Source organism: Bombina bombina, chromosome 2 (genome assembly GCF_027579735.1).
Source record: "Bombina bombina isolate aBomBom1 chromosome 2, aBomBom1.pri, whole genome shotgun sequence".
NCBI classification, from domain to species: Eukaryota; Metazoa; Chordata; class Amphibia; order Anura; family Bombinatoridae; genus Bombina; species Bombina bombina.
In genome coordinates this window covers 1,441,683,905-1,441,708,592 of record NC_069500.1, presented here as the reverse complement: position 1 = coordinate 1,441,708,592, position 24,688 = coordinate 1,441,683,905, and the positions used below count along the sequence as shown (strand labels likewise).

The following is a 24,688-nucleotide window of genomic DNA, read 5'->3' as shown; positions in this document are numbered from 1 at the left end:
ATCAGGTGCTGGGCACACACAAGTCTAGCTGAGAGCATATATCATCAGGTGCTGGGCACACACAAGTCTAGCTGAGAGTATATATCATCAGGTGCTGGGCACACACAAGTCTAGCTGATAGTATACATCATCAGGTACTGGGCACACACAAGTCTAGCTGATAGTATACATCATCAGGTGCTGGGCACACACAAGTCTAGCTGATAGTATACATCAGGTGCTGGGCACACACAAGTCTAGCTGAGAGTATATATCATCAGGTGCTGGGTACACACAAGTCTAGCTGAGAGTATACATCATCAGGTGCTGGGTACACACAAGTCTAGCTGAGAGTATACATCATCAGGTGCTGGGTACACACAAGTCTAGCTGAGAGTATATATCATCAGGTGCTGGGCACACACAAGTCTAGCTGAGAGTATATATCATCAGGTGCTGGGCACACACAAGTCTAGCTGAGAGTATACATCATCAGGTGCTGGGTACACACAAGTCTAGCTGAGAGTATACATCATCAGGTGCTGGGCACACACAAGTCTAGCTGATAGTATACATCAGGTGCTGGGCACACACAAGTCTAGCTGATAGTATACATCAGGTGCTGGGTACACACAAGTCTAGCTGAGAGTATATATCATCAGGTGCTGGGCACACACAAGTCTAGCTGAGAGTAGATATAACCTGGTGCTGGGTACACACAAGTCTAGCTGAGAGTAGATATAACCTGGTGCTGGTTACACACAAGTCTAGCTGAGAGTATATATAACCTGGTGCTGGTTACACACAAGTCTAGCTGAGAGTATATATAACCTGGTGCTGGTTACACACAAGTCTAGCTGAGAGTAGATATAACCTGGTGCTGGGTACACACAAGTCTAGCTGAGAGTAGATATAACCTGGTGCTGGGTACACACAAGTCTAGCTGAGAGTATATATAACCTGGTGCTGGTTACACACAAGTCTAGCTGAGAGTATATATAACCTGGTGCTGGTTACACACAAGTCTAGCTGAGAGTAGATATAACCTGGTGCTGGGTACACACAAGTCTAGCTGAGAGTATATATCATCAGGTGCTGGGCACACACAAGTCTAGCTGAGAGTATACATCATCAGGTGCTGGGCACACTTAAGTCTAGCTGAGAGTATACATCATCAGGTGCTGGGTACACACAAGTCTAGCTGAGAGTATATATCATCAGGTGCTGGGTACACACAAGTCTAGCTGAGAGTATACATCATCAGGTGCTGGGCACACACAAGTCTAGCTGAGAGTATACATCATCAGGTGCTGGGTACACACAAGTCTAGCTGAGAGTATATATCATCAGGTGCTGGGCACACACAAGTCTAGCTGATAGTATACATCATCAGGTGCTGGGCACACACAAGTCTAGCTGAGAGTATACATCATCAGGTGCTGGGCACACACAAGTCTAGCTGAGAGTATACATCATCAGGTGCTGGGCACACACAAGTCTAGCTGAGAGTATACATCATCAGGTGCTGGGCACACACAAGTCTAGCTGAGAGTATATATCATCAGGTGCTGGGCACACACAAGTCTAGCTGAGAGTATATATCATCAGGTGCTGGGCACACACAAGTCTAGCTGAGAGTATATATCATCAGGTGCTGGGTACACACAAGTCTAGCTGAGAGTAGATATAACCTGGTGCTGGGCACACACAAGTCTAGCTGAGAGTAGATATAACCTGGTGCTGGGTACACACAAGTCTAGCTGAGAGTAGATATCATAAGGTGCTGGGCACACACAAGTCTAGCTGAGAGTAGATATAACCTGGTGCTGGGCACACACAAGTCTAGCTGAGAGTAGATATAACCTGGTGCTGGGCACACACAAGTCTAGCTGAGAGTATACATCATCAGGTGCTGGGCACACACAAGTCTAGCTGAGAGTATATATCATCAGGTGCTGGGTACACACAAGTCTAGCTGAGAGTATATATCATCAGGTGCTGGGCACACACAAGTCTAGCTGAGAGTAGATATCATCAGGTTCAGGGTACACACAAGTCTAGCTGAGAGTAGATATAACCTGGTGCTGGGCACACACAAGTCTAGCTGAGAGTATATATAACCTGGTGCTGGGCACACACAAGTCTAGCTGAGAGTAGATATAACCTGGTGCTGGGTACACACAAGTCTAGCTGAGAGTAGATATAACCTGGTGCTGGGCACACACAAGTCTAGCTGAGAGTATACATCATCAGGTGCTGGGCACACACAAGTCTAGCTGATAGTATACATCATCAGGTGCTGGGTACACACAAGTCTAGCTGAGAGTATATATCTTCAGGTGCTGGGTACACACAAGTCTAGCTGAGAGTATATATCATCAGGTGCTGGGTACACACAAGTCTAGCTGAGAGTATACATCATCAGGTGCTGGGCACACACAAGTCTAGCTGACAGTATATATCATCAGGTGCTGGGTACACACAAGTCTAGCTGAGAGTATACATCATCAGGTGCTGGGCACACACAAGTCTAGCTGAGAGTATATATCATCAGGTGCTGGGCACACACAAGTCTAGCTGAGAGTATACATCATCAGGTGCAGGGCACACACAAGTCTAGCTGAGAGTATATATCATCAGGTGCTGGGCACACACAAGTCTAGCTGAGAGTATATATCATCAGGTGCTGGGCACACACAAGTCTAGCTGAGAGTATATATCATCAGGTGTGGGCACACAAGTCTAGCTGAGAGTATATATCATCAGGTGCTGGGCACACACAAGTCTAGCTGAGAGCATATATCATCAGGTGCTGGGCAAACACAAGTCTAGCTGAGAGTATATATCATCAGGTGCTGGGTACACACAAGTCTAGCTGAGAGTATATATCATCAGGTGCTGGGCACACACAAGTCTAGCTGAGAGTATACATCATCAGGTGCTGGGTACACACAAGTCTAGCTGAGAGTATATATCATCAGGTGCTGGGCACACACAAGTCTAGCTGAGAGTATATATCATCAGGTGCTGGTTACACACAAGTCTAGCTGAGAGTATATATCATCAGGTGCTGGGCACACACAAGTCTAGCTGAGAGTATACATCATCAGGTGCTGGGCACACACAAGTCTAGCTGAGAGTATATATCATCAGGTGCTGGGCACACACAAGTCTAGCTGAGAGTATATATCATCAGGTGCTGGTTACACACAAGTCTAGCTGAGAGTATATATCATCAGGTGCTGGGTACACACAAGTCTAGCTGAGAGTATATATCATCAGGTGCTGGTTACACACAAGTCTAGCTGAGAGTATACATCATCAGGTGCTGGGCACACACAAGTCTAGCTGATAGTATACATCATCAGGTGCTGGGCACACACAAGTGTAGCTGAGAGTATATATCATCAGGTGCTGGGCACACACAAGTCTAGCTGAGAGTATACATCATCAGGTGCTGGGCACACACAAGTCTAGCTGAGAGTATACATCATCAGGTGCTGGGTACACACAAGTCTAGCTGAGAGTATACATCATCAGGTGCTGGGTACACACAAGTCTAGCTGAGAGTATACATCATCAGGTGCTGGGCACACACAAGTCTTGCTGAGAGTATATATCATCAGGTGCTGGGCACACACAAGTCTAGCTGAGAGTATATATAACCTGGTGCTGGTTACACACAAGTCTAGCTGAGAGTAGATATAACCTGGTGCTGGACACACAAGTCTAGATGAGAGTAGATATAACCTGGTGCTGGTTACACACAAGTCTAGCTGAGAGTATATATAACCTGGTGCTGGGCACACACAAGTCTAGCTGAGAGTATATATAACCTGGTGCTGGGCACACACAAGTCTAGCTGAGAGTATATATCATCAGGTGCTGGGTAGACACAAGTCTAGCTGAGAGTATATATCATCAGGTGCTGGGTAGACACAAGTCTAGCTGAGAGTATATATCTTCAGGTGCTGGGCACACACAAGTCTAGCTGAGAGTATACATCATCAGGTGCTGGGTACACACAAGTCTAGCTGAGAGTATACATCATCAGGTGCTGGGCACACACAAGTCTAGCTGAGAGTATATATCATCAGGTGCTGGGCACACACAAGTCTAGCTGAGAGTATACATCATCAGGTGCTGGGTACACACAAGTCTAGCTGAGAGTATATATCATCAGGTGCTGGGCACACACAAGTCTAGCTGATAGTATACATCATCAGGTGCTGGGCACACACAAGTCTAGCTGATAGTATATATCATCAGGTGCAGGGCACACACAAGTCTAGTTGAGAGTATATATCATCAGGTGCTGGGCACACACAAGTCTAGCTGAGAGTATATATCATCAGGTGCTGGGCACACACAAGTCTAGCTGAGAGTATACATCATCAGGTGCTGGGCACACACAAGTCTATCTGAGAGTAGATATAACCAGGTTCAGGGTACACACAAGTCTAGCTGAGAGTATACATAATCAGGTTCAGGGTACACACAAGTCTAGCTGAGAGTATACATCATTAGGTTCAGGGTACACACAAGTCTAGCTGAGAGTATACATCATCAGTTTAAGGGTACACACAAGTCTAGCTGAGAGTAGATATAACCAGGTTCAGGGTACACACAAGTCTAGCTGAGAGTAGATATAACCAGGTTCAGGGTACACACAAGTCTAGCTGAGAGTATATATCATCAGGTGCTGGGTAGACACAAGTCTAGCTGAGAGTATATATCTTCAGGTGCTGGGCACACACAAGTCTAGCTGAGAGTATACATCATCAGGTGCTGGGTACACACAAGTCTAGCTGAGAGTATACATCATCAGGTGCTGGGCACACACAAGTCTAGCTGAGAGTATATATCATCAGGTGCTGGGCACACACAAGTCTAGCTGAGAGTATATATCATCAGGTGCTGGGCACACACAAGTCTAGCTGAGAGTATACATCATCAGGTGCTGGGCACACACAAGTCTAGCTGAGAGTATATATCATCAGGTGCTGGGCACACACAAGTCTAGCTGAGAGTATACATCATCAGGTGCTGGGCACACACAAGTCTAGCTGAGAGTATATATCATCAGGTGCTGGGTAGACACAAGTCTAGCTGAGAGTATATATCATCAGGTGCTGGGCACACACAAGTCTAGCTGAGAGTATATATAACCTGGTGCTGGGCACACACAAGTCTAGCTGAGAGTATATATCATCAGGTTCAGGGTACACACAAGTCTAGCTGAGAGTATATATCATCAGGTGCTGGGTACACACAAGTCTAGCTGAGAGTAGATATCATCAGGTGCTGGGCACACACAAGTCTAGCTGAGAGTAGATATAACCAGGTTCAGGGTACACACAAGTCTAGCTGAGAGTATATATCATCAGGTTCAGGGTACACACAAGTCTAGCTGAGAGTAGATATCACCAGGTTCAGGGTACACACAAGTCTAGCTGAGAGTAGATATAACCAGGTTCAGGTCACACACAAGTCTAGCTGAGAGTAGATATAACCAGGTTCAGGGTACACACAAGTCTAGCTGAGAGTATATATCATCAGGTTCAGGGTACACACAAGTCTAGCTGAGAGTAGATATCACCAGGTTCAGGGTACACACAAGTCTAGCTGAGAGTAGATATAACCAGGTTCAGGTCACACACAAGTCTAGCTGAGAGTAGATATAACCAGGTTCAGGGCACACACAAGTCTAGCTGAGAGTAGATATCACCAGGTTCAGGGCACACACAAGTCTAGCTGAGAGTAGATATTACCAGGTTCAGGGCACACACAAGTCTAGCTGAGAGTATATATCATCAGGTGCTGGGCACACACAAGTCTAGCTGAGAGTATATATCATCAGGTGCTGGGCACACACAAGTCTAGCTGAGAGTAGATATAACCAGGTTCAGGGCACACACAAGTCTAGCTGAGAGTATATATCATCAGGTGCTGGGCACACACAAATCTAGCTGAGAGTATATATCATCAGGTTCAGGGTACACACAAGTCTAGCTGAGAGTATACATCATCAGGTGCTGGGCACACACAAGTCTAGCTGAGAGCATATATCATCAGGTGCTGGGTACACACAAGTCTAGCTGAGAGTATATATCATCAGGTGCTGGGCACACACAAGTCTAGCTGAGAGCATATATCATCAGGTGCTGGGTACACACAAGTCTAGCTGAGAGTATATATCATCAGGTGCTGGGCACACACAAGTCTAGCTGAGAGCATATATCATCAGGTGCTGGGTACACACAAGTCTAGCTGAGAGTATATATCATCAGGTGCTGGGCACACACAAGTCTAGCTGAGAGCATATATCATCAGGTGCTGGGCACACACAAGTCTAGCTGAGAGTATATATCATCAGGTGCTGGGCACACACAAGTCTAGCTGAGAGTATACATCATCAGGTGCTGGGCACACACAAGTCTAGCTGAGAGTATATATCATCAGGTGCTGGGCACACACAAGTCTAGCTGAGAGTATATATCATCAGGTGCTGGGCACACACAAGTCTAGCTGAGAGTAGATATCATCAGGTGCTGGGCACACACAAGTCTAGCTGAGAGTAGATAAAACCAGGTTCAGGTCACACACAAGTCTAGCTGAGAGTAGATATCATCAGGTGCTGGGCACACACAAGTCTAGCTGAGAGTATATATCATCAGGTGCTGGGCACACACAAGTCTAGCTGAGAGTAGATATAACCAGGTTCAGGGTACACACAAGTCTAGCTGAGAGTAGATATCATCAGGTGCTGGGTACACACAAGTCTAGCTGAGAGTATACATCATCAGGTGCTGGGTACACACAAGTCTAGCTGAGAGTATATATCATCAGGTTCAGGGTACACACAAGTCTAGCTGAGAGTATATATCATCAGGTGCTGGGTACACACAAGTCTAGCTGAGAGTATATATCATCAGGTGCTGGGTACACACAAGTCTAGCTGAGAGTATACATCATCAGGTGCTGGGTACACACAAGTCTAGCTGAGAGTATATATCATCAGGTGCTGGGTACACACAAGTCTAGCTGAGAGTATACATCATCAGGTGCTGGGTAAACACAAGTCTAGCTGAGAGTATATATCATCAGGTGCTGGGTACACACAAGTCTAGCTGAGAGTATACATCATCAGGTGCTGGGTACACACAAGTCTAGCTGAGAGTATATATCATCAGGTTCAGGGTACACACAAGTCTAGCTGAGAGTATACATCATCAGGTGCTGGGTACACACAAGTCTAGCTGAGAGTATATATCATCAGGTTCAGGGTACACACAAGTCTAGCTGAGAGTATATATCATCAGGTGCTGGGCACACACAAGTCTAGCTGAGAGTATACATCATCAGGTTCAGGGTACACACAAGTCTAGCTGAGAGTAGATATAACCAGGTTCAGGGTACACACAAGTCTAGCTGAGAGTATATATCATCAGGTTCAGGGCACACACAAGTCTAGCTGATAGTATACATAATTAGGTTCAGGGTACACACAAGTCTAGCTGAGAGTATACATCATTAGGTTCAGGGTACACACAAGTCTAGCTGATAGTATACATCATTAGGTTCAGGGTACACACAAGTCTAGCTGATAGTATACATCATTAGGTTCAGGGCACACACAAGTCTAGCTGAGAGTAGATATCACCAGGTTCAGGGCACACACAAGTCTAGCTGAGAGTAGATATCACCAGGTTCAGGGCACACACAAGTCTAGCTGAGAGTATATATCATCAGGTTCAGGTCAAACACAATTCTAGCTGAGAGTATATATCATCAGGTTCAGGGTACACACAAGTCTAGCTGAGAGTATACATCATCAGGTTCAGGGTACACACAAGTCTAGCTGAGAGTATATATCATCAGGTTCAGGGTACACACAAGTCTAGCTGAGAGTAGATATAACCAGGTTCAGGGCACACACAAGTCTAGCTGAGAGTTCATGTGCTCCGTGAGTAATGATTAGTCTAGCACTATGAGAACAATAACACAGTTTTTAGTGAAGTGTAAACCGGTTGCCGTAAGTTCAATAACAAGAAATGAACACAACAGGCAGATAACAAACAAAAAACAGATTAAGTAACCGACCATAACTGTCCAGTGATCCCATGTAAATAACAAAATGATGAAGGTCACTATTACCAGCTATGCACTGGTCAATATTCACTACTCTCCTTCTGCACCCTCACAGCTATAGCAAGTCCCTATGTGATCCTGTGTGCTGGAAAAAGAACAGTGCGCTTAATGAATATATTTCTTATACTGTGAGGAATGCAACTCACCTGATCTACTGCTTCAGATATATAACAGACATTTTCTTCCTCTGTGGAAACAATGTGGAAATTTCCTGAAGTCAGAGAAAGTAAAAATGTGATAAATATATGCCTGATAAGTATTGTTTTCCTATTACATGACCCAATAACTGTCACTGTCCTATTACATGACTCCTCATCCTATAAAGCATGTACCTATCACTGCCTTATTACGTGACCCCTCACCCTATAACTGTCTGTACCTCTCACTGCCCTATTACATGACCCTTCACCCAATAACTGCACTGTACCTATCTATGCTCTTTTATTTATACCTGCCCTATACCCACTGCTGCCCTGTTATATGGCCCCTCAGCATATAAGTACTGAATAACTGCTGCTGGGACACCACATATTGTTACTGGTCTTTTTGAGGGCACATCACTCTGTTTCTTTCTTGCAATGTCACTTACCAGCAGGATGTTCTGTTGCATCCTTGTTGGGTGCTGTGTTGAGATTCCTTTGTTGCTCACTTTCTTGAGAAGCAGTAAGGGTTTGGGATTGTGTGAAGTGGGTGCTCCCAGCAAGGGAATACAAGGATATTTCAGTGGCATGAGATGTGTTAGTTGGTAGGGTCTCAGATACCAGTAAGTCCTTATTTGGAATAGTCTCACTTGTAGCCACTGATATCACTGCAGACAGTAAGTTATCACTTGGCTGATGCTTCTTATCAGAAATGCCAATGACAGAACTAAGTAGGTTGTCAGCAGCTAAGACTTTAGAATGTTCTGCACCAGGTATGTCGACCACATGTAATCTGTCACATTCAGGTATGGATGAGTTATCAGAAAGGGCAGCCTCAGGTAAGCTATCAGAGAGGTGAACATTAATGGTAGAAGTTTCCAGTAAGGTGTCATTACAAGGAGCCTCAGGTAAGTTGCTGGTATGAGGAGCCTCAAGTAAGCTGTCAGTGTGTAGAGTCTCAGGTAAGCAATCAATGGGAGGGGCCTCAGGTAAGTTACTAGTGTGAGGAGCTTCAAGTAAGCTATTAGTATGAAGAGTCTCAGGTAAGCAATCAGTAACAGGAATCTTATGTGGGCAACTAGTGGGAGGAGCCTCAGTTGGGCTATTAGTGGATGGAGGCTTAGGTAAGCTGTAAGTGGAATGGACCTCAGGTGGGCTATCAGTGGGATGAGCCTCAGGAGGGCTATAAGTGGGAGGAGCCTCAGGTTGGATATCAGTGGAAGGAGCCTTAGGTAAGCTATCAGTGTGAGGAGCCTCTGGTAAGCTATCAGTTGGAGGAGTCTCCTGTAAGCTATAAGTGTGGGTAGAATAATTTAACTTACTAGAAAAAGGAGCATTAGGTAAGCTTCTATAAAGAGAAGCATTATGTAAGCTATTAGTGGGGGGAATCCTAGGTACGCTATCATCAGGAAGAGGATCAAGTATACCATGAGAAAGATTATCAGGTATAGCATTAAAAGAAGAATTATCAAGTAAGCTAGCTGATATAGGATGCTCAGGTATACTATCAGAGGACAAACCCTTAGGGGTGCTATAAGTGGAAGATGCTTCAGATAAACTAACAGGGGGCAGAGCCTCAGATAAGGGATCAGTGAGAGAAGCCTCTTGTAAGGTATCAGATGAGGAAGCCTCAGGTAAGCTATCAGTGAGTGAAACCTCCATTAAACTATTCAAGGGATGAGCTTTAGTTAAGCTATCAGAAGAAAGTGCCTCGGTTAAGCTACTAGATGAAGCAGCCTCAGATAAGCTAGTAGATGGAGGAGCCTCATGTAAGCGAGTAGATGGAGGAGCCTCATGTAAGCGAGTAGATGAAGGAGCCTCATGTAAGCGAGTAGATGAAGGAGCTTCATGTAAGCGAGTAGATGGAGGAGCCTCATGTAAGTGAGTAGATGAAGGAGCCTCATGTAAGCGAGTAGATGGAGGAGCCTCAGGTGAGCTAGTAGAAGGAGGAACCTCATGTAAGCTAGTAGATAAAGGAGTCTCATGTAAGCTAGTAGATAGAGGAGCCTCAGGTAAGCTAGTAGATGGAGTATCAGGTAAGTTTATAGATGGAATTGCCTCAGGTAAGCTAATAGATGAAGGAGTCTCAGGTAAGTTAATAGATGGAAAAGCCTCAGATAAGATAGCAGATGGAGGAGAGTCAGGTAAGCTAGCAGATGGAGGTGTCTCATGTAAGTTAATAGATGGAAGAGCCTCAGATAAGATAATGGATGGAGGAGCCTCAGTTAAGCTAGAAGAAGAAGGAGTCTCAGGTAAGCTAGTAGATTGAGTCTCAGGTAAGCTTGTAGATGAAGGAGTATCAGGTAAGCCAGTAGATGGAGGCTCAGCTAAGCTAAAAGATGGAGGAGCCTCAGGTAAGCTAGTAGATGGAGGAGTCTCAGTTAAGCTAGAAGATGGAGGAGTCTCAGGTAAGCTAGTAGATGGAAGAGCCTCAGATAAGATAGCAGATGGAGGAGCCTCAGGTAAGCTAGCAGATGGAGGAGTCTCAGGTAAGCTAGCAGATGAAAGAGTCTTGGTTAAGCTAGTAGATGGGGGAGCCTCAGTCAAGCTAGTAGATGGAGGAGTCTCAGTCAAGCTACTAGATGGAGGAGTCTCAGTCAAGCTAGTAGATGGAGGAGCCTCAGGTAAGCTAGTAGATGGAGGAGCCTCATTTAAGCTAGTAGATGAAGGAGTCTCAGGTAAGCTAGTAGATGGAAGAGCCTCAGATAAGATAGCAGATGGAGGAGCCTCAGGTAAGCTATCAGATGGAGGAGTCTCAGGTAAGCTAGCAGATGAAAGAGTCTTGGTTAAGCTAGTAGATGGAGGAGCCTCAGTCAAGCTAGTAGATGGAGGAGTCTCAGTCAAGCTACTAGATGGAGGAGTCTCAGTCAAGATAGTAGATGGAGGAGCCTCAGGTAAGCTAGTAGATGGAGGAGCCTCATTTAAGCTAGTAGATGAAGGAGTCTCAGGTAAGCTAGTAGATGGAAGAGCCTCAGATAAGATAGCAGATGGAGGAGCCTCAGGTAAGCTAGCAGATGGAGGAGTCTCAGGTAAGCTAGCAGATGAAAGAGTCTTGGTTAAGCTAGTAGATGGAGGAGCCTCAGTCAAGCTAGTAGATGGAGGAGTCTCAGTCAAGCTACTAGATGGAGGAGTCTCAGTCAAGCTAGTAGATGGAGGAGCCTCAGGTAAGCTAGTAGATGAAGGAGCCTCATTTAAGCTAGTAGATGAAGGAGTCTCAGGTAAGCTAGTAGATGGAAGAGCCTCAGATAAGATAGCAGATGGAGGAGCCTCAGGTAAGCTAGCAGATGGAGGAGTCTCAGGTAAGCTAGCAGATGAAAGAGTCTTGGTTAAGCTAGTAGATGGAGGAGCCTCAGTCAAGCTAGTAGATGGAGGAGTCTCAGTCAAGATACTAGATGGAGGAGTCTCAGTCAAGCTAGTAGATGGAGGAGCCTCAGGTAAGCTAGTAGATGGAGGAGTCTCAGTCAAGTTACTAGATGGAGGAATCTCAGTCAAGCTAGTAGATTGTGGAGCCTCAGGTAAGCTAGTAGATGGACGGGCCTCAGGTAAGCTAGAAGATGAAGGAGTCTCAGTCAAGCTAGTAGATGGAGGAGCCTCCGGTAAGCTAGTAGATGGAGGATCCTGATATAATCTAGAAGATGGAGGAGCCTGAGGTAAGCTAGTAGTTGAAGTAGCCTCAGGTAAGTTAGAAGATGATGGAGGGGCCTCAGGTAAGCTAGAAGATGATGGAGGGGCCTCAGGTAAGCTAGTGAAGGGTGGGGGCTCAGTTAGAGTATTAGAAGCAGAAGCTACATATAAGCTATTAGAGGGAACATGTTCACGCAAGCTATAAGAGGACTGAGTCTCAAGTAAGTTACAAAAGAGAGGAGCCTCAGGTAAGGTATACGAGTGAGGAGCATCAGTTAAGCAGATATACTGAGGAGCCTCAGGCACAAGATCAGATAGATAAGCTTCAGATAAGCTATCAGAGAGAGAGGCCTCAGGTATGATATAAGAGGCAATACTTAAGCTACCAGAGGAAGGAGCTTTAGGTAAGTCATGAGAGTGAAGAGCCTCAGATGAGCTACTAGGTCTAGGAGCCTCAGGTACATTATCAGAGAGAGGAGCCTCAGACACTTTATCAGAAGTAAGAGCTTCAGGCACACTATCAGAGTGATGAGCCTTAGGCACACTATCAGAAGTAGGATCTCCAGGCACACTATCAGAGGAAGGAGCCTCAGGCACACTATCAGAGGAAGGCGCATCAGACACACTATCAGAGGAAGGCACCTCAGGCACACTATCAGAGGAAGGCACCTCAGGCACACTATCAGAGGAAGGCACCTCAGGCACACTATCAGAGGAAGGCACCTCAGGCACACTATCAGAGGAAGGCACCTCAGGCACACTATCAGAGGAAGGAGCCTCAGGCACACTATCAGAGGAAGGAGCCTCAGGCACACTATCAGAGGATGAAGGAACTTTCACACTATCAAAGGGAGGTGGTTTTGGCAAACTTTCAGAGGGAGGAGCCTCTGGCACACTATAGCAACTAGGAGCCCCAGGCACACTATCACAAGGAGGAGCCTCAGGCACACTATCACAGGGAAGAGTCTCAGAGGGAAGAAGCAAGGACGAGATCAGAGTAGTTTGTTCTGAGTTACCTAGGTTAAAACCAAGGGGAGTCTCTATTGCATTAGTTTTATGCAACTGTATATTGCTTGTTGGAGGCAGCCATAGACTATCATGTGCTGTAGCTTTAATCTCCTTAGGTGTTGCCCCTAATGTGCTTTCAGTTAATATAGTTGGGGGCGTGGCCTCTGTAGTTACTGTAATAGGAGGAGGTAGTGTGTTGCCATTAGTGTATGTTGTAGTTGATGTTACTGGAGCAGTAGTGTTAGTAGGAAGAGTGTGTTCTGAGGCTATTACAACATGAGCAGGTTTGTGCTCTGCTGAGGGAAGAAAATCTGATAAGACAAGATCACCTGTGTGTGAATTTTCATTATCTGAATTATTTTTGACTTGTGTGGCTACAGGATCTAATGTATTAGAGGTATTAATGGCTACCCGCTCTGCCCTAAAAGTCCCATTAGCAATTGCACAATCTGGAGGACTTTCAGAGGCTTTCTGTTGTGCAATATTAACGGGTAAAGATTTTATCTGAGATGAGCTATTTGTAGAAGCATATTCATTTATAGGATACTTAGTCTGTGACTTTAATGGGGTACTTAAGGTTGTTTGTTCTGCTCTGACTAAATCTACAGACTTGGACCTTTCAGAATTACTCTTTTGCATGTAGGGAGGGGAGGTGGATTTAGAGACAAAAGTGCCCGCACGAGTTGAAGTCAGACTCATTGGCGGTGGTATGAAAGGAGGTAAAGAGTCCACCCTTGGAGAAGTGGCAGGTCGAGCAGCCTTGGAGAAGATGAAAGCAGGAGAGCAGGGTTGTGGACTCCGGGGAGTTGGTGAGGTCAGGGAGTCTCTTTTTTTTGAATTGGGTATAAAGTTTGGACTCCTAGGTGGGGAAGGCAAAATGGACTCTGTGAGACTGCGTTGGTATCGTAGAGCTGGTCTACTGGGGAAGCCTAGGAATAAATATAATTGTAGCCTTCAGTATCACACAAGAGAGTGAACCTCCAAATCATATATGAGCAGAATATCTACATATAGAGACAGCATGAACATCCACTATACTGCTGTATCTAAATATCTGCTATATAATATGTACATATATAGATAAATTGCATGATGACATACTCTATGTATATATGTACTTTTAATAAAGGTTATACATTACATTATCTGCTTTATGAGGTTGGATATATACTGATTGCTTCATTAAGAAACCAATCAGGGTTAAAGTGGTGGTCTAATTTTCAGATATGAGCCCAACATATTCTATCTAGTTCTTCGCCAGCATCCTCATCATTAAAATCAATGTCATCATCGTCATTGTTGTCATCATCATCTGTCATTGTCATCATCATTGTCATTATCATCAACATTATCATCAATGTCACTGTCAGCATCTGTCATTATCATCAACATTATCATCACCGTCATAATCACCAATACTTTCACTTTGTCCTTGAAACGTTTGCATCCATCAAGGTCTTGTGATCTGATATGTTTTTCTTTCTAATAGATTCAGCAGTGATTTTACTTTTTGATTGGGCAAGAGGTGATAAAATGCCTGAGCATCCATACAATGTTTTTTTTCTGTAGGTTTTCTGTCATTTTGGAATGTTGTCATTGTAAGGAACTAGCGTAGGGATTGATGTACCGTCAGGCTTTGCTGTACATACACAGTATGATGTGAGAGACCACCTTCATCAGAATGTCGGACTATACTGGTCAGATACATGGTGCACAGATAACGTGTCACTAACATAATGGTGTCACATACAGCTGCACAGTTTATAGCAACTTACCTGGTGAGGTACGTGACGGTGAGCTTGGTGTGGATGGAGGTGAGGAGGTGCAGGAACCAGAGCGCTCCTGCTGGCGGAAGAATTCTCGAGGATGCATGGACCTGTGTGACACCAGTGCCGCTGCCTCCTGTGGGGATGAAACATTCACATTTGTGACTGGCCAGTTTACAAAAACATAGCAGCACTATTCTACAGTGTACAGTGGATTATTAGAGTCAGTTAGGTACAAAGAGCAGCACTATTCTACAGTGTACAGTGGATTATTAGAGTCAGTTAGGTACAAAGAGCGGCACTATTCTACAGTTTACAGTGGATTATTAGAGTCAGTTAGGTACAAAGAGCAGCACTATTCTACAGTGTACAGTGGATTATTAGAATCAGTTGGATACAAAGAGTGGCACTATTCTACAGTCTACAGTAGATTATTAGAATCAGTTGGGTACAAAGAGCGGCACTATTCTACAGTCTACAGTGGATTATTAGAATCAGTTGGGTACAAAGAGCGACACTATTCTACAGTCTATAGTGGATTATTAGAATCAGTTGGTTACAAAGAGCGACACTATTCTACAGTCTACAGTGGATTATTAGAGTCAGTTGGGTACAAAGAGCAGCACTATTCTACAGTCTACAGTGGATTACTAGAGTCAGTTGGGTACAAAGAGTGGCACTATTCTACAGTCTACAGTGGATTATTAGAGTCAGTTAGGTACAAAGAGCGGCACTATTCTGCAGTTTACAGTGGATTATTAGAATCAGTTGGGTACAAAGAGCGGCACTATTCTACAGTCTACAGTGAATTATTAGAATCAGTTGGGTACAAAGAGCAACACTATTCTACAGTCTACAGTGGATTATTAGAGTCAGTTAGGTACAAAGAGCGGCACTATTCTACAGTCTACAGTGGATTATTAGAATCAGTTGAGTACAAAGAGCGGCACTATTTTACAGTTTACAGTGGATTATTAGAGTCAGTTGAGTACAAAGAGCGGCACTATTCTACAGTTTACAGTGGATTATTGGAATCAGAATGTGAGAAAATCCCAGGCGCCTACCCTAAGGAGGCTAGGTATGAATAATCAGATGTGCCAATGGGGCTAAAAAGTATGTAATTTAATCTGCGGTACAACGAAATTCAGAACAATAAATACAAAGTAAAAACAAGTAACAGAACAAGCTTCATGGATCCATGATAGATTAATAAAAATATAAAAACAATAAGTAATAGATTCCAGCAAGATGTAAAACAAAACCAATGTATGGTTCAAATCTCTTAACTTCTAATAATGATCTAAGTAAATTAAACAGTGGGGTTAATCCTAAAAATCTAGCAATCTAAAAGGGCGTAAAAGCTGTGCAAATTTCGTAATAAAAAGTCAATGTGTTAATCAAATAGAAAAAATAATAAAAATAGAAAAAATAAAAGACTATGTGATCCGGTGGTGGTTGAAACCTAAATCAGTGACGAAAGTCTAAAAGATAATAAAAATAAAAGTAATAACCGATGATCCGTGTATTAAATGGGTAACAAATTGGTGCAGTTGTAGCTGATCCTTAGAGTTGAAACTTCACAACAAGAGTGCTGTATAAAAATCCAAAAATGAAAAACCAAAAAGTGAAAACCAAATCCAAAGAGTGAAAAAATGTAATAAAAACAAAAATATTTTCAAAAATATTTTAAATGTTTTAAATGTTCCAACAATCTTCAAACCTGATATATAGTGACACCATATCATTTACAACCAATATTTAGTAAAATCCCCCCCTAATGGTAATTGCACCCACAATTGAACCTACGATCTAAATCATCTGATCGTACAAATTACCCGGACCGGAAGTGACGTCACGATGTTCACGGAGGAAATAGGACAGGTGAACAAAACCACTTAACTATGAGGATTAAATTTAGGAATCATCCCCATATATTCTATTACATTTTATTACACATACGAAAGCATATTTAACTTTAAAAGAGTTGAAAAAGAGTTTGTTAAAAAGTATTGAATTTCAGAAAACCGGAAGTAAACAGTTTACAATATCCGGTGAAGGACCCTATATAAGGCCACCTTTAGCATTTACAAACCAGTCTTGAGAAAGGCCTAGCACGGGCCGAAACGCATTGACCAGCACTGGTAAGCCTTATTCTAATATTTGTTATCCATTTAGGACAATCTACACTATATTCTATTTTTGCTTTTTCCACAGGTGGATCGTACTGTCTCCCCCTGTTTTGTTATTGTTAGATTTCTTTTAAAACCGTCCACCAAGTGTCACTATATATCAGGTTTGAAGATTGTTGGAACATTTAAAACATTTAAAACATTTAAAATATTTTTGAAAATATTTTTGTTTTTATTACATTTTTTCACTCTTTGGATTTGGTTTTCACTTTTTGGTTTTTCATTTTTTGGATACACATATATTTTTTCATTTTTGGATTTTTATACAGCACTCTTGTTGTGAAGTTTCAACTCTAAGGATCAGCTACAACTGCACCAATTTGTTACCCATTTAATACACGGATCATCGGTTATTACTTTTATTTTTTATTATCTTTTAGACTTTCGTCACTGATTTAGGTTTCAACCACCACCGGATCACATAGACTTTTATTTTTTCTATTTGATTAACACATTGACTTTTTATTACGAAATTTGCACAGCTTTTACGCCCTTTTAGATTGCTAGATTTTTAGGATTAACCCCACTGTTTAATTTACTTAGATCATTATTAGAAGTTAAGAGATTTGAACCATACATTGGTTTTGTTTTACATCTTGCTGGAATCTATTACTTATTGTTTTTATATTTTTATTAATCTATCATGGATCCATGAAGCTTGTTCTGTTACTTGTTTTTACTTTGTATTTATTGTTCTGAATTTCGTTGTACCGCAGATTAAATTACATACTTTTTAGCCCCATTGGCACATCTGATTATTCATACCTAGCCTCCTTAGGGTAGGCGCCTGGGATTTTCTCACATTCTTTAGTATCTCACACAGGGTAACAGCTAGGAGTCACCCGCCCCCAGGCCCATAGGTTCCCATCAGGCGCTGAGGTCTATCTCCTTAATCGGATTATTGGAATCAGTTGGGAACAAAGAGCAGCACTATTCTACAGTTTACAGTGGATTATTAGAGTCAGGTACAAAGAGCAGCACTATTCTACAGTTTACAGTGGATTATTAGAGTCAGGTACAAAGAGCAGCACTATTCTACAGTCTACAGTGGATTATTAGAGTCAGGTACAAAGAGCAGCACTATTCTACAGTTTACAGTGGATTATTAGAGTCAGGTACAAAGAGCGGCACTATTCTACAGTCTACAGTGGATTATTAGAATTAGTTGGGTACAAAGACCAGCACTATTCTACAGTTTACAGTGGATTATTAGAATCAGTTGGGAACAAAGAGCAGCACTATTCTACAGTCTACAGTGGATTATTAGAGTCAGGTACAAAGAGCGGCACTATTCTACAGTTTACAGTGGATTATTAGAGTCAGGTACAAAGAGCAGCACTATTCTACAGTCTACAGTGGATTATTAGAGTCAGGTACAAAGAGCAGCACTATTCTACAGTTTACAGTGGATTATTAGAGTCAGGTACAAAGAGTGGCACTATTCTACAGTCTACAGTGGATTATTAGAATTAGTTGGGTACAAAGACCAGCACTATTCTACAGTTTACAGTGGATTATTAGAATCAGTTGGGAACAAAGAGCAGCAGTATTCTACAGTCTACAGTGGATTATTAGAGTCAGGTACAAAGAGCAGCACTATTCTACAGTTTACAGTGGATTATTAGAGTCAGGTACAAAGAGCGGCACTATTCTACAGTCTACAGTGGATTATTAGAGTCAGGTACAAAGAGCGGCACTATTCTACAGTCTACAGTGGATTATTAGAGTCAGGTACAAAGAGCAGCACTATTCTACAGTCTACAGTGGATTATTAGAGTCAGGTACAAAGAGCAGCACTATTCTACAGTCTACAGTGGATTATTAGAGTCAGGTACAAAGAGCGGCACTATTCTACAGTCTACAGTGGATTATTAGAATTAGTTGGGTACAAAGACCAGCACTATTCTACAGTTTACAGTGGATTATTAGAATCAGTTGGGAACAAAGAGCAGCACTATTCTACAGTCTACAGTGGATTATTAGAGTCAGGTACAAAGAGCGGCACTATTCTACAGCCTTCAGTGGATTATTAGAATTAGTTGGGTACAAAGACCGGCACTATTCTACAGTTTAGAGTGGATTATTAGAGTCAGGTACAAAGAGCGGCACTATTCTACAGTCTACAGTGGATTATTAGAGTCAGGTACAAAGAGCGGCACTATTCTACAGTCTACAGTGGATTATTAGAGTCAGGTACAAAGAGCGGCACTATTCTACAGTCTACAGTGGATTATTAGAGTCAGGTACAAAGAGCGGCACTATTCTACAGTCTACAGTGGATTATTAGAGTCAGGTACAAAGAGCGGCACTATTCTACAGTCTACAGTGGATTATTAGAATTAGTTGGGTACAAAGAGTGGCACTATTCTACAGTCTACAGTGGATTATTAGAGTCAGGTACAAAGAGCGGCACTATTCTACAGTCTACAGTGGATTATTAGAGTCAGGTACAAAGAGCGGCACTATTCTACAGTCTACAGTGGATTATTAGAGTCAGGTACAAAGAGCGGCACTATTCTACAGTCTACAGTGGATTATTAGAGTCAGGTACAAAGAGCGGCACTATTCTACAGTCTACAGTGGATTATTAGAGTCAGGTACAAAGAGCGGCACTATTCTACAGTCTACAGTGGATTATTAGAATTAGTTGGGTACAAAGAGTGGCACTATTCTACAGTCTACAGTGGATTATTAGAGTCAGGTACAAAGAGCGGCACTATTCTACAGCCTTCAGTGGATTATTAGAATTAGTTGGGTACAAAGACCGGCACTATTCTACAGTTTAGAGTGGATTATTAGAATCAGTTGGGAACAAAGAGCAGCACTATTCTACAGTCTACAGTGGATTATTAGAGTCAGGTACAAAGAGCGGCACTATTCTACAGTCTACAGTGGATTATTAGAGTCAGGTACAAAGAGCGGCACTATTCTACAGTCTACAGTGGATTATTAGAGTCAGGTACAAAGAGCGGCACTATTCTACAGTCTACAGTGGATTATTAGAGTCAGGTACAAAGAGCGGCACTATTCTACAGTCTACAGTGGATTATTAGAGTCAGGTACAAAGAGCGGCACTATTCTACAGTCTACAGTGGATTATTAGAATTAGTTGGGTACAAAGAGTGGCACTATTCTACAGCCTTCAGTGGATTATTAGAATTAGTTGGGTACAAAGACCGGCACTATTCTACAGTTTACAGTGGATTATTAGAGTCAGGTACAAAGAGCGGCACTATTCTACAGTCTACAGTGGATTATTAGAATTAGTTGGGTACAAAGACCGGCACTATTCTACAGTCTACAGTGGATTATTAGAATTAGTTGGGTACAAAGAGTGGCACTATTCTACAGCCTTCAGTGGATTATTAGAATTAGTTGGGTACAAAGACCGGCACTATTCTACAGTTTACAGTGGATTATTAGAATTAGTTGGGTACAAAGACTGGCACTATTCTACAGTCTTCAGTTGATTATTGGAATTAGTTGGGTCACTATTCTACAGTTTACAGTGGATTATTATAATCAGTTAGGTACAGTGGGCAAGAGCCGCTTGAATAAATGGGAATTAGGGGGGCTAAATATAATTGAGTATAGACCACCATGTGGCTATACGTGAGCGAGATGACATATATATTAATTATGGCTAGATGGCAGGATCCAGACCAAATATGAAAAGAGGTGGATGAGGGTGCTCAATATATTTACATTAGGTTCTCAATTCAATATTACAATGCTAGTTGCTGTGGCTTATATTTATAACATTATATCTACAGTCAAAATATAAAATATAACATAGAGAACACTTTGGCCTCTATTTATCAAGCTGTCTACTTGCCTGCATTCGACGGCCCCAATACGCTCGCCTAACATCGCCGCCGCAGACCAGAATACGTTTGCCAAATTTATCAAGAAAGCTATCAAAAAGCTGCGCACCAAGTATGGTGCGATGAGCAGCGGACTGTTAACTAACAGTCATCGATCTCGCTGCTCATCGGCTTATTTGCAGCTTTCTTGCTAGCCTGTCACTAAGCACCCACACTATACTATACTGTTTTACCCCTATACTGCCGCTCCCAGAGCCTCCTGCAGCTAAATAAAGTTATTAACCCTTAAACCGCCGCTCCCGGACCCCGCCGCAACTAGAATAAATATATTAACCCCTAAAATGCCGCTCCCGGACCCCGCCGCCACCTACATTATACATATTAACCCCTAATCTGCCACCCCCTATAACGCTGCCACCCACATAAAGTTATTAACCCCTATCCTGCCGATCCCGGACCCCGCCGCAACTAAATACATTTTTAACCCCTAAACTGCCGCTCCCGGAGCCCACCGCCACCTACATTATACATATTAACCCCTATCCTGCCCCCCTACACCGCCGCCACTATAATAAAGTAATTAACCCCTAAACCTAAAAGTCTAACTCTAACCCTAATACCCCCTAACTTAAATATAATTAAAATAAATCTAAATAAATATTCCTATTATTAACTAAATAATTCCTATTTAAAACTAAATACGTACCTATAAAATAAACCCTAAGATAGCTACAATATAATTAATAATTACATTGTAGCTATTTTAGGATTTATTTTTATTTTACAGGTAACTTGGTATTTATTTTAACTAGGTACAATAGTTATTAAAAAGTTATTAACTATTTAATAACTACCTAGCTAAAATAAAGACAAAATTATCTGTAAAATAAAACCTAACCTAAGCTACAATTACACCTAACACTACACTATCATTAAATTAATTACATAAATTAACTACAATTAAATAAAACTAATTACAATTAACTAAAATTAACTAAAGTACAAAAAACCCCACTAAATTACAGAAAATAAAAAAAATTACAAGAATTTTAAACTAATTACACCTAATCTAAGCCCCCTAATAAAATAAAAAATCCCCCCAAAATAATAAAATTCCCTACCCTATACTAAATTACAAATAGCCCTTAAAAGGGCCTTTTGCGGGGCATTGCCCCAAAGTAATCAGCTCTTTTACCTGTAAAAAAAAAAACAATACCCCCTCAACATTAAAACCCACCACCCACACACCCAACCCTACTCTAAAACCCACCCAATCCCCCCTTAATAAAACCTAACACTAACCCCTTGAAGATCACCCTACCTTGAGACGTCTTCACCCAGCCGGGCACAAGTGGTCCTTCAGAGGGGCAGAAGTCTTCATCCTATCCGGGCAGAAGAGGACATCCAGACCTGCAGAAGTCTTCATCCTATCCGGGCAGAAGAGGACATCCAGACCGGCAGAAGGCTTCATCCAGGCGGCATCTTCAATCTTCTTCCATCCGACGAGGAGCGGCTCCATCTTGAAGACATCCGACACGGAGCATCCATCGATCCCGACGACTAAATGACGAATGACGGTTCCTTTAAATGACGTCATCCAAGATGGTGCCCCTTGAATTCCGATTGGCTGATAGAATTCTATCAGCCAATCAGAATTAAGGTATGAAAAATCCTATTGGCTGATGCAATCAGCCAATCGGATTGAAGTTCAATCCGAATGGCTGATCCAATCAGCCAATAGGATTGACCTCGCATTCTATTGGCTGATCCAATCAGCCAATCGGATTGAACTTCAATCCGATTGGCTGATTAAATCAACCAATCGGATTTTTCCTACCTTAATTCCGATTGGCTGATAGAATCCTATCAGCCAATCGGAATTCGAGGGACGCCATCTTGGATGACGTCATTTAAAGGAATATTCATTTGTCGTTAGTCCATCGGCCTAGAAGGATGTTCCGCGCCGGAGGTCTTTAAGATGGAGCCGTTCCTCGTCGGATGGATGAAGATAGAAGATGCAGCTTGGATGAAGATGTCTACCGGTCCGGATGTCCTCTTCTGCCCGGATAGGATGAAGACTTCTTCCGGTCCGGATGTCCTCTTCTGCCCCATCGGATGACCAGTGGTGCCCGGCTGGGTGAAGATGGCTCAAGGTAGGGTGATCTTCAATGGGGTAGTGTTAGGTTTTTTTAAGGGGGGATCGGGTGGGTTTTAGATTAGGGGTGTGTGGGTGGGGGGTCGTAATGTTGGGGGGGTATTGTATTTCTTTTTTTTTTACAGTTAAATGAGAGACCTTTTAACGGCTATTTGTAATTTAGTGTAGAGTAGGGCTTTTTATTATTTTGGGGGGCTTTTTTATTTTATTAGGGGGATTAGATTAGGTGTAATTAGTTTAAACTTCTTGTAATTTTTTTTATTTTCTGTAATTTAGTGTTTATTTTTTTTCGTAATTTTTTTTCCCCGTAATTTAGTTTATTGTATTTAATTGTAATTAATTGTAGGTAGTTTAGGTAATTTATTTAATGATAGTGTAGTGTTAGGTGTAATTGTAACTTAGGTTAGGATTTATTTTACAGGTAATTTTGTACTTATTTTAGCTAGGTAGCTATTAAATAGTTAATAACTATTTAATAACTATTGTACCTGGTTAAAATAAATACAAAGTTGCCTGTAAAATAAAAATAAATCATAAGATAGATACAATGTAATTATTAGTTATATTGTAGCTATCTTATGGTTTATGTTACAGGTAAGTATTTAGTTTTAAATAGGAATAATTTATTTAATTGTAGTTATTTTATTTAGATTTATTTAAATTATATTTAAATTAGGGGGGGTTGGGGTTAGACAGGTTTAGGGGTTCTTAACTTTATTAGTAGCGGCGACATTAGGGGTGGCAGATTAGGGGTTAATAAATGTAAGTAGGTGTCGGGGATGTTAGGGCAGGCAGATTAGAGGTTAATAAAAATTAACTAGTGTTTGCGAGGCGGGAGTGCGGCGTTTTAGGGGTTAATACATTTATTAAAATGGTGGCGATGTCCGGTCGGCAGATTAGGGGTTAATAAGTGTAGTTAGGTTGCAGCAACATTTGGGGGGGGGGGGGCAGATTAGGGGTTAATAAATATAATGTAGGGTTCGGCGATGTTGGGGGCAGCAGATTAGGGGTTAATAATATAATGCAGGTGTTGGCGATGTCGGGGGCAGTGTATTAGGGGTTAATAAGTGTAAGATTAGGGGTGTTTAGACTCGGGGTTCATGTTAGGGTGTTAGGTGCAGACATAAAATTAATTTCCCCATAGGAAACAATGGGGCTGCGTTAGAAGCTGGACGCTGCTTTTTTGCAGGTGTTAGGTTTTTTTTACAGCCAGCTCAGCCCCATTGTTTCCTATGGGGAGATCGTGCACGAGCACGTTTCAGCCAGCTTACCGCTGACTTAAGTAATGCTGGTATTACACTGAGAAGTGGAGCTAAATTTGCTCCACGCTCACTTTTCTGAGGCTAACGCAGCCATTCAGAAAACTTGTAATACCAGCGTTGTCTTAAGTGAGTGCTGAAAAAAAGGCTCGTTAGCCCTGCAAGTCTTTACCGACAAAACTCGTAACCTGGCAGATTGTGTTTAATATCCCTTTAAAGTAAAAAGTACATTTTTATCTAGGTGAAAAACAGCAATGTAAAGTATTCATAACTACCGCTCAACAAAATTACAAGTTGTGCGCTAAACCCGGTGCGTAACAAAAAAAATCTAAACGAAACTATCCAAAATAATAAAAAAAAAATTTTTTATGCTTTTCTGATAAATGTATTTATTTCTGGATATGGTGAGTCCACGGCTTGAGTAATTACTGTTGGGAACCAATACCCAAGCTACAGGACACGGATAAATAGGGAGGGACAAGACAGGGAACCTAAACTGAAGGCACCACCGCTTGAAGAACCTTTTCTCCCAAAACAGCCTCAGCCGAGGCAAAAGTATCACATTTGGAAAAAGTATTTATTTTTGAAAGCCC

General features: G+C 42.2%; 1 protein-coding gene across 4 annotated transcripts in view; it reads right to left on the bottom strand.

The window, feature by feature from the left end:
• The window catches only part of LOC128650449 (serine-rich adhesin for platelets-like), a 376,989-nt gene that overhangs the window by 6,751 nt on the left and 345,550 nt on the right, over positions 1-24,688 (bottom strand). For 3 of the 4 annotated variants that reach the window (XM_053704393.1, XM_053704396.1, XM_053704395.1), the window contains exons 10-12: positions 14,678-14,804; positions 8,720-13,831; positions 8,277-8,341 (exon numbers count right to left, since the gene is read on the bottom strand). In XM_053704393.1, the coding sequence (XP_053560368.1) occupies positions 8,277-8,341; positions 8,720-13,831; positions 14,678-14,804 (5,304 nt within the window). The remainder of the gene's footprint in view (positions 1-8,276; positions 8,342-8,719; positions 13,832-14,677; positions 14,805-24,688) is intronic. The other variant, XM_053704394.1, reaches the window with a different exon arrangement.